General features: G+C 31.1%; 2 protein-coding genes across 2 annotated transcripts in view; one reads left to right on the top strand and one right to left on the bottom strand.

The window, feature by feature from the left end:
• The window catches only part of LOC133182108 (cleavage and polyadenylation specificity factor subunit 2-like), a 117,560-nt gene that overhangs the window by 66,943 nt on the left and 38,804 nt on the right, over positions 1–11,813 (bottom strand). The gene's annotated exons all lie outside the window — the stretch shown is intronic.
• Positions 1,244–11,504, top strand: LOC133183518 (neuropeptide Y receptor type 5-like). Its single transcript, XM_061318468.1, has 2 exons — positions 1,244–1,329; positions 9,931–11,504. The coding sequence occupies exon 2, from the start codon at positions 10,190–10,192 to the stop codon at positions 11,324–11,326; it is 1,137 nt and encodes a 378-aa protein (XP_061174452.1). The 5' UTR covers positions 1,244–1,329; positions 9,931–10,189; the 3' UTR covers positions 11,327–11,504.

Here is an 11,813-nt window from a genome sequence, read left to right as displayed (position 1 = left end):
ATAATGAATTGACTGTTAAAAGATTATTTTACAAACTATCAGTCCTCAAAAATTTACGTTTTTTATACATAATTATGCTGAGAAGTGTGTTTTTACCTATGTGAAACCTGACTGAATAATGATCCTGACCAAAAATTTAACCAAACTGAAAATTGAGATTTTGCACTATGTATCAAACCAAGAAGAAATATCGCAGTAAATCGATACCACAGTGAACCGTTTCATCCCCATTAAATTTACATTTTAGGTTAATCACTTTAACCTCTGTATATTTTTGCTAGATGTAATCATGGCAATTATAGACATAATTTGATGTTGCATGTTTTGTGCAAATTAATTTGAATATTAATTATTGAAAAAAATACTGTAAATTATGTTGTGACCTTTTTGCACTAATAAAATATAATATTTTGGGTATTAAAAATTTAAACAGGTAATGAAATATTTCCTTTTATTAACCGAGTCCTGATTGGTTGAAAGCATGCAATTTCAAAAAATGAAATAAAAAGATGGACCCACTGATGAAAATTTTGTATTGACTTGTTCAATTGTACCTTCAATTTTTGGAAAAGTTTGTTAATTATATGTGTTAAATTTGGTCTAAAATATTTTTTGACACCAACATTAAACATTCATTTTATCAAAATGCTAATGTAATAGGAACCAAGCAGGAATTATAAGTGATTTCTTTAAATTCACAGGTAAACTCTATCAGTATTAGCAGGTAATGCTGTGATTTTGCAGGTGTGACCGTTAATTGCTGGTCAGTCAGCGTGAAGCCATGTTTGTTTTTATATTAAAGGAATGCACAAAAAAACCAAGTGGTACTTTCTGTCTTTTAGAAACTAACCATACACTGTGCCAAGTTTGATGAGTCTAATTGGGAAGCCATGCACTGCTCTAAAGAAAAATTTACCAATTACCAAACTTTTCAGGCAGATAGAAGAACAGAGGAAAGCTTCGTTGATTTAATGGCTCAGGTGAGCTAATAATGCAAAAATAAATTTGTCACTCCTAAATAGTCAATAGAGAGATGGCAGAGTAATTATCTATGTACCTATACAACTGTCAGCCTCAGTTTCATTAAATGACCAATCAAATCCTGCAGTCTGCTTCCCATTTAATGATTGACGGCTGCCTAGTTTAACAGTGGAAGCTTCCCATTAACTGCAGTCATTCAATATTCCAATAAAATGCATTGCTAAAGGTTTGGTTTGTGAATCCTATCTATAATGCTGCAGAGGATGTCTGTACAGATACACATGTTTTACTTAATCACCATACCAGCTTTTCACTGGACCTAACTACCAATCTGGAAATTTGAAACAAGTATGTATTCTTTCTTTCATTGTTTAAGATATTTTTTTTTCAAGTTTTCTTTCTTTCTTTTTAATGATATTAAAATAACTTTTCTTTTGAGCTACTTTACTTTGTGGGTTCTGAAATGCTTCTCAGTACCTTAGGCTTTTGATGCTTCTCAAATTGCAGTAAGTTTCAAATGTACTCATACGTACACATTTTCTGTAATATTATGAGTATAAATATAAAATTCATATCTTTTATATTGAAGATAACAAAAAAAAAAAAAAAAAGATTGTTAATTATACTATTGATAGTCTGAAAATGGTAATATTAAACCTTAAAATTTTTAACTTAATATAGATCAATTAATTTTATTAAAAAAATAATTTGAGTTAGTATTATAAACCATCCTTTTAACCTGAAAAAAGCTACCTTTTAGCTCCTGGTCAATAAGAATTTAATTAAAAAAGTGCAGTACTGCCTTATAAGATTACCATGGCAAATATTGCAAAATAACAGCAGATGGTACAATGTGTTTAACAATATTGCCAAATAAAATGGCAAATCACTGCAGGTGGCAAAGTGTGATTACTGTACAAAGTGTTACACAATGGTTCTTCAGAAACTAAAATGCAATAAAGTTTTTTTTAAAAATGATCAAGTTATTGCGTATGAAGTATTAGTATCTAATATGATTGTCCATGGTAACTCTGCACTTTGAGATTACCAGTAAATAAAATGCTGAAGCATATACCAGTATATATATATATATATATACTCTTTAATATATTAATTAAACAAAAATTCAATAGATTTCTTGAAGAAACTATCAAACACCATGCAGACACAAAAATAGTCTAGCATTATATTTCTTAAAAATAAAAATCTGTATGCAAAAACACAAATTGTTTGAATGTAGACACAAGTTTATCTCCAATCCTGAAGAATATGCAACCTCTTAATGCATGATAAAATATAGAACCACCTGATAAATTTATTCCAAGGAACTTAAAATATGAACTATAAATACAATTGAATTATTTCTCTGTCAAGTTGACCTGCCAATATTTGCTCGGACTTGTTGTTCTTTGTTATTCATGTGCCAAGAACACTATCTAAAAATCCTAAATATATATACTACTGTTTATCCAGATGGAAAATTTACAATTAACCTCCTATTCTTAAGAAATGGCTATTAATATAAAAATAACATGCATATTTACATACGTTTCAAGTTTGATATATTTCAAAACCAATCTGCAAAATATAGGTTGAGATTTTTATTGATTAATATAGTCTGAAGAGATAACTTTTTAGCCAGAATTTGTGTACAATAAGTCATCTTTCTTTCTCTGATCATATATTTCCTACATTCCAATGTTTGCAAGCATTCCTTATGCTCCAAATCACCATTTCCAATTGGCTAAAATACAATGCATACAACACTACCTCTGTAACTTGTTGGTGCATAAATACAACTCTGTTTGATGCAACAGGAAAATCTCACCCCTATCATAATAAGAATAGAAACTATATGTTGGCTCTGCATCACAGTGGGTCATCACTATCATCTCTGTAATGATATACAGTCAAAATATGCATCTGATCCTTTGTTTCAAGTTGGAGATACAAACCTATGAATATAGAGTATGTTTGTGATAAATGCTTGTTTATATGTGCACATGGTGACCTCATTATCTTAAACCAATCCTATACCAAACTAGGCATAAACACCATAATCTTGTAAATATGCTTATTTGTGGTAAACTGTCATAAAATCGTAGGTCCATAAAATATGGTTAAGATCAATCTCATTATAACTATTGGTTCAGACTACATGTACATGCAAATACTGGATTACCCCCCCTGAACAATTTCCCTCATTTTTATGCACCATTGATCTACCCTATGTGGTGTTAATCTGCTTGCTTTGAATTTCAAAATGATAACGATATATATGATGATGATAAAATCAAACTCAAGAACTGGTGAAGACTATTTTCATCTAAATGAAGAATTTTTTTCTTGACTTAAATGTGTCAAGTAGAAGACTCCCATGAGATTGTAGCTTTACTGGTTTGAACTTAGAAAAGAATATTTCTTTCTCGAGTAATAATAAAAATTTTCTTTGTAAAAAATGAAAAAGCTTTCTCTTTGAAATCTGACAGAAAGAAATAGAATATTTGATTGATGATTGTATTTGCTTATTTTAGTGATTTAATTCAATTTTTAATGAAATGTCACTACATTACAAGCTCATTAAAATAAGAATTAGAGAAATGGGATTCTGAAAGCATTTAAGATTACTCCATCTTTTTTGCAACCACTGCATGGCTACACCATTCAATGAAATTAAAATCCATACAGAATTATTTTCCTGCAGTCTACTATATTTTTTCAGTGCAGGTCTAGCTATTTCAATAAAACTTAATCAGCAAGAATACTACAAATAGATACACAATTTTCATTATCCTGATTTTTAATTTTATAAATGACTTGGTGCTCCTAATGGTTATTAAATAAAGAATAAGGAATATACTCAGTAGGACAATATCTGAAATCTATAAAATTTCTTTTCCTCTTTTGGTTTCATTAAAAAACTTGTTAGAGAAGCATTTCACAAAGCAATCTTTTTTTAGTACCGTAACTATTGCAACCTTATTCATCTGAATTAAAACTTGATAAAGAAAATTATATAACTTACCGTAGTCAACACTAGTACCAAATTTTGTTTGAAAAGACAAAAAAACTATTCGAGGAATGGCATTCTGTTTACATGCAGACAAAGAAATGAACAGCTATATGGATGAATGATGAACACTTTACTAATACAAGATATTCTACTCTTAGACAGTAGTAGAAAAGCATCCAAATAATATCCAAAATTGATTCAATATTATAGGGCAATATATAATAGTCATATTGGTGAATATTGGCACAAATTGGCTGTACAAATGCAAGAGCTTGTAAGTACATTTGTATAGCCAACGAGTGCCAACCTTCACCTGTTCAATAAAAGTTCAATAACTCCTTTATCATGAAGCTAAAACATTTTCCCATTGATTTATATTAATTATTTTAATTAAAGAACTCAAAATTTATGAGAAATAATCAGTATCTGAATTAAAACTTAGTGCAACATCAGCGTCTGTCCTGAAAGTGTTCAATATCATATCATTCCAATGACCCTACCATGCGTTATGATTTGCTTACTAACTAAAGGTTTTTTATTGAGGCTGATAGAAAATAAATAATTATTAAGAATTTTGTGTGAAAATAAACACATCTTACCTAGCTACCTCTACCAATCCTAAATATTGCTGTTGGGTGGTTGACTAGACAACATTTTTTGTTTAGAATGGCATGCGCCGGGGCATTCAATATTGAAGGCTCACATATACTTTTTGTGCAATAATTTTTATTTCATGCATTTCAGTATGATTCAAGGTACTCTGAAGTTTTAAAGATAGTCTTGTAAAATGTCGACATGTATACATTGTACATGTATTGCTTACATGTTGTGCTAAACCAATATGGAAAGTTTTGACCCAACATTTGTCAACAGTTAACCTTATGTGGAGTTGATTCATTTGTCTCCTATAAAGTGTAGTTTCCCAAGCTGTTAGTTTATCAAAAACAGTATTTTAGTAATTATGTGTCATTTTGATGTCCACTTTACTGATATTTACAGCAAGTTACTTACACAAAAATACAGGTTTTTTTTTCTTCTTAATTGCAATGGTACTTCATCAACCATTATGCTATAAATATTCTGTCTGTTGTGTTTACAGACCTAAAAAACCATGTTAAGATGACCACGTTTGACTTTGCACTATTCATTATGTACTTAATATATATACTGAACAAAATATGGTTTAAATGACCAGGCCTCCGGAATAGAAATGTAGGGAACACATGTACCTGCTCTGAAAAATACTGACCCCATTACAGGTCATTCTGTATTCATTTTTAACTTAACTTTGATTCTGTATGTTCTTTGATACTGATTTAAATAATGTACCAAACATCCTTAAATAGGCACCAAAATATAAAAACAGTACTGCTGCAACGATTCACTCAGACAAATTAGTCTTACTTATTTAACAGAATTGGGTCTCATGATCAGAAGCCAAAAAACTGTAATCTAAATCAATATCTACAATCTTTTATTCATAGAGAGAAAGAAAATACAGGTGCATCAAATCACTTTATAGTATCTCTATGGCCAATTTACAGATCTGAGTGTTATAACATGTGAACAAATTTACTGTCAATTTATGGGTTTTCCCCTCCCATTCATCAGCTGGGGTATCACAGCAACTTATGACCTTTTAAATTACCACAATTAATCCAGATATATAAGGGCTTAATTGCTCCAATATTTTGATAGTGTATTTTTCAAAGATGTATTTGGAAATTTGAAAAAATCCTAAAGATATACAACTTACATTTTTTTCAGTAACAATCATAGCTGATGATGTGAATCTTCTCATGGGCTCTGTTTAGTTTATCTAAGTCTTAATTAACATGCACTCAGCTAGGCAAATGAATGATATCTGGTCTACTATAATATTAAGAAAGCTGACTTAACTTGGAAATTGTTTTTATAATTCTTTGAGACAAGCAAGCTTTGTTTCAATTCTTTTTTCTCTCAGTATTACAACTATCACAGGCATAAACTGAAAACACTGAACAAAAGTTTGATTGGCCTACTATATTTCGTAAGACTTTTTACATACCACAATTTAAATGTATTGCAAACACATACGTGTTCCCAAATGTTTCAGAATTTCATAAAACTGAATTCTACTTTCTCTTTTTTATGTAAATGTACATAAATTATAATATTCAAAATTTAGTGCAATATACCTCTTCAACTAATTAGAACAATCATAAATTTACATACTTCATTCTTGCAAAATGTATTAATTTAAATCATTTATTAGCCTGAATCTGTATCAGGGTGTACATGAATTAGCAGACATGAAGCAGTGCGAAATGTGCCAAAATATGATTTCTGCTAAAATAAGTCTGTTTACAGCATTTATTATCAGGTAATCAGTTTTGAATAACAAAGATTCATTTAATTTCATCCAAAAATAAATCAATTACTTAATACATGCAGATAATTTTCAACAAACTTATTATTAAAGTAATAAATATTTGGTTAAATTTTCATTTCTTGTTAATTATCAAGTCTGCAAATTCATATATTAGAAAGCAGCTAATATAAAAATTGAAATCCCTTTAATATTAAAAATTCCAAAGGTACAGATAGAGCAGTCATGATTTGATAAAGTTGATTGATAGCAAATTAATTTAAGTAATTAATTGTGATAGACGGTGACATTGCATGGTTACAATGAAACTTAGCTTTCATGTAGAATAATAATTACTAAATGTATAGTTATTATACTAGTAAATAAACTGTGGTATGTCCTTGGGTATCTTTTAAATAATGTATAACTATAATCAATAACAAAACATCATCATCATTCACATACACATTATATTACCATTTCCAAGAAGTTATATCATTAATAAGTACACGAAAGGTAGTAAATAGGAATTTTCCTTTTCCTTCACATGTATATTGCAAAAAATAAGTATGTATTATAATTCTGAATCTCCACATTTTCAAAATTATTAAACTACTATTATTCATATATTCACATTCCCTTTCCTAAGCAAGCAAATAAACATGATGAAATGTGTCTCTGACATTGTTTATTGTCCCCTCTTTGCAAAAACCTGAATCTGCATGCTCTTGATGCTGCTGTACAAATAAAAACTATCCTTCCTTTTCACAGAAAAATGTCTATGAATCTTTGCTGATTTCATTTTAAAAAATTCACATTACATTTTTATTTGCTTTCTGTTTCCAAACGGTAAAAATTAGGGATGTCAAATAGGTCAATTTTTGATAATCGGTTACTCGGACATTTTTCTGATCGAGTACCCGGGTACTCAGTAAGAATGTAAATACAACTGTGTACAAAATACAACTACAATAATTTTCTTGAGTCCTGTTAAGCTCTGTTAAACCCCAAAGCTGTTTTTATCACGGTTCTAAATGTATATATAAACATCGAGTCCAACGGAAATGATTTTTTGGTACTAAATTTATTTATCAAATAAACATAAAAGACACAATTAATACATCCAAAATTACAAATGGATCACAGTTCTTGTTAGGATCTATTTCATCAACGCAAAAGGAGGACAATCAGTTACGCAGGTTTGTGATTTTAGACTGGAGAAAGGGAAGGAACGGGCACTGTTGGGGTCGCTAGTGTAATATTATTCCGTATGTTGGTTGTTTCTCCCGTATACACTAAACTTACTACAGAAACTGACTTTCAACATTTTTAAAAATCTTTTTAGTTATTTCTAAATATTTCTTCACTTTTGAAGTGGGTAGCGGTATTTCTATGCATGTTCAATTTCACTGTCATATATTAAATAAATATTAACTAAATAATTTAAAAATGATTTGACCATACTTAAACTACGTTCACTGAAAACAGTCATTGAAGCCATCCAAAAATTAAGGACCACAATAAGTGAGAACGGCTGTACGCCAGGTGATTGGTCATTAATTACTGTATATACACAGCCACTAAAAAACGGGTGTTTTACAGGTGTAGATGATGACACGCTAATTACCGTATGCATATTTAAGTTATTTTTTGATAAGTTTTTGATAAAAATATGTACTTTGAAATAAGAAAAAATACACTTCTGAGTAACCGAGTACCATTTTCAGTATTTGATACTCGGATGTTCGATCGAGTACCCGGTTAACCGGGTACTCGTTGACATCCCTAATAAAAATAGACATCAAAATATCTCTATTTCCCTTCTGTGTTTAGAATACTTAAATTTCTGGGTTTTTTTTTAACATGTTTAAAAAAATATGTGTTAATATCAAAGAGATAGAAGTAAATTTTTTAATTCAGAACATATATGAGATATTAATGAGCTGAGTGTAAATTAAACTATAGGATCCTTTGGCTCAATTTTGAATGTCCTTTTATGGGAGTCAATATTCTGCTCTCTATTGAAGTCTTAATGAATATCCATTAGAAAACTGCATGGATTTTAACAATGGCACTCATATCTCGGTCATTCAAAGGTCTTTACAGTCATCCTTTATGCACTATCTGGCAATATTTTATTGTCTTGTAACAAATGTTGTAACTAATTGTAAATTCTGTGGAATCAATTTCAGGGAAGCTGTCTTTGCAGGTTCCTCATTTTGTAATTTCAAAATCCACAGGCTCATTGATCATGCAGGGAAAAATAAAAATCGGACAAAATATGAGTATTGTCTTCATACAAAAAATAGGAATATTAAGCATATTCCTGTTATAATCAGTCAAATAGAAACTATTTCCTTACAATAAGAAATTGACTCCCCCCCCCCCCCCAATAATTTTCAAGCAGTTGTTGTGAAATTATAACAATTTTCTTTTCATTTAATCATGCTTATCTATAACAATCAGGGATCTCTGTTCCTTACATGATGGCAGATATAAATCAAGTGTGTTTTACATTACTTGTTGCCGTCACTGACTTAGTAGGTTATTGGTAATAATCAGAAGTTCAACACTCCTAATTGCAAATACCATGCAAAATCTCTTTTCTTCCCCTGCAAATTCTTTGTCACTAGGAATTAATCATTTTTATCTCAAGACAATTGGAAGAAATAGCATAACGCCAGTAAGAACAAAAGGTTAATTGATGAATGTCCTTATTGTTGAGTCTCGATTGTGACATATATATTTCTCAAATTCTTTTTTAAAAGTTAAAAACCTCAATTATTTCATGATTCCAAAAAAATTAAGAACATTTCTTTTTAATTATAAAAATGTTAATCAAGCCTTTCATATTGGAATCAAGTTTTATAGCCAATCTAAGGGTAGTAATTGAGTATATGGTTCATTCAGGGGTCTTGTTTGTACTGAGAGCTTATTGTGCGGGACCTTAAGAGAAAGTTGTATAGGGTGTCAATATCATGTCAATGTAAAACCAATTTCTCCCGACTTGTCTCGTCCAATCTCCCTAAAGGTGCCACTAAATACAGACTGTTCTGACAGCTGACATTTTACATGTGAGCATTCCATGAATAACAAACTTTTCCTAGATTATGTATTTAGTATAGCTGTATAACTTCCTATACTAAAAGTTAAATATTCATATAAAAAATAAAGCACTGCTGCTTACATTATTTGACCAAATTTGGTTGCCTCAACAATTCATACAGTCATTATGGTGGAGGTTAAAGTATTGGATATACAAACAAGCACATGTAATAGCCCAAACAATAATTTAATTCAAACTTATTCAGTTTTATTTCTGTATCTTTAACATCAATACATCGTCTTATGATACATAAAGTTGATGGAGTCTGAGGAAGCTTAATTTAAATATTAAGTTTTTTTGATGGCCCCAGGATGTTGAAGATGTCAAGGTTTTTACTGTTTTTGTTAAACTAGTGTTACACAGTAACTCAGATGTTCAATTTTATGGACTAAAATTTTGTATATTTTATGCAATACAAAATTCATTATTTTCTCCTATCTGAACATAATGAGGAATTCATCTTCAGACTTTTATTCTTTTCAGGCAACTGCCAACAATACATCAAAGGGAATAGAAGAAAGAAAAAGAAATTTACAGCTGCATCCTTTTAATTATTCACATCTTACAACCAAATGAGCTCTCTAAAAATTGGCTGCATTTGATTCAAAAGGAAGTAATTACATGTATTACCCAATCTGATTACAAGGAGAAGAAACCACTGCTATATAAGGATATATATATAAAGATATAACACCTGGCATCCACCTTATCAACAATTCTTTACAAGAAAAAAAGCTGGAAAATGACAGATGATTGGATGCTTCCAAATTCCACCCTGGATTACCCTCTCTACTACTATGGAAATGAATCCTGGAATTCTTCACAATGGCCTATGGATTCCCACTTTGAGATCTCTGACTTTGAGAGCCCTAATCTGCTGCGTAATAGTGGCTGGAGGATTTTTATGATAATTCTGTTTGGAGCCGTCATCTTTTTGGGTTTTATTGAGAATTTGATGGTGATTATAGTAATAATTATTAACAGACGACTTCACACTGTGACAAATATATTCATTTCTACACTGGCATTCTCGGACATAATGCTCTGTGCGTTTAATTTGCCATTCCAGCTGCATTATGGTTTGACAGATTACTGGTCATTCGGTCCAGTTCTGTGCCAAATTATTATTCCTATGTTCGCTGTTCCAGTTTTCATGTCCACACTTGCTATGCTCATGATTGCTGTTGAAAGATACATCCTAATCGTATTCCCATTTCGCAAGCGACTGACCATACAAATGGCTTTAATCATTGTGTTTTTTATAATAATTTTCTCTGTGGTGTGCTCAATTCCAATAATTCTACACACAGAGCAAAGTCAAGAAGTGATTGATCTCCGACCTTTTATTCAAGACATTATCGAAAAAAGTTTCTGCATAGAAAATTGGAAGTTAAAAACAAGTCGAGCATACACAATGTTTGTCTTTGTGCTACAATTTTTTATACCATACATCATAATTTCTGTACTCTATTTCCAAATCTACCAAGTTCTGAAAAAACGTCCCATAAAACGAAAGGAAACTAGAAAGAACTACCAAACAACACGAATTTTAATAGCAATAACAACAACTTTTACCATATCATGGCTTCCTTTTCAGATTTTTAGCATAGTTTCATACTTCAATCCAAACATTAGTACCCATTTAGGGCATGCTTACAAATTAACAGACTTAATTTTAAAAATAATTGCCATGAGTTCAGCCTGTGTAAACCCATTCTTATATGGCTGGCTGAATGATAAATTCCGACAGGAATTCGGAACTATGTTGGGAAAGCGGATGAAAAAGATGCAAGTTAGTAGGAATGGGTACTTTCGTACTTCAGGCCAAACATCAATTGATTATCGGACTGAACGAAACTGTGCAACAGGAAACCTTTGATTTGTGCACAGGTTGTGTGCAGGGATAGATTATGGACATGATGTATAAAAAATTCAAATTCTCTAGTTCACTATATATTAAATATACATGATGATCAGTGCATATACTGCATGTAGTTACATAATAATCAATCCTTGTTGCATTTACCTGAATTAAATTAATTAAATGAAATGTACTAGTATAACTGTCTTCTTTATATTTGTTTGTTTGTTTATTGTTTAACGTCCCTCTCCAGAGTTTTTCACTCATATGGATACGCCACCACTTGCCGGTGGAGAGCTACAAATTTTGACCTATACTTGGCACTCAGGGCCATTGAGCAGTGAGGGATCTTTTTTGTGCCAGCAACTACTGCGACAGGGGACCTCGGTTTATATGGTCTCATCTGAAGGACCGGTCTCCACGTCCCACAGTGGGATTCGAACCCACCACGTAAGGATCAACTCCTTACTCCGCAACTCTAGAGCGAACGCTCTAACCACTGCGC

The sequence above is a fragment of the Saccostrea echinata genome, unplaced genomic scaffold (genome assembly GCF_033153115.1).
Source record: "Saccostrea echinata isolate AGI-Se365-2 ecotype Australia unplaced genomic scaffold, CSIRO_AGI_Sech_v1 ptg000009l, whole genome shotgun sequence".
NCBI classification, from domain to species: domain Eukaryota; kingdom Metazoa; phylum Mollusca; class Bivalvia; order Ostreida; family Ostreidae; genus Saccostrea; species Saccostrea echinata.
This window is presented reverse-complemented; position numbering and strand designations above follow the sequence as displayed.

Bases quoted from the DNA above. Each gene is read 5' to 3' on its own strand.
- LOC133183518 (XM_061318468.1), top strand. From the start codon at position 10,190: ATGACAGATGATTGGATGCTTCCAAATTCCACCCTGGATTACCCTCTC.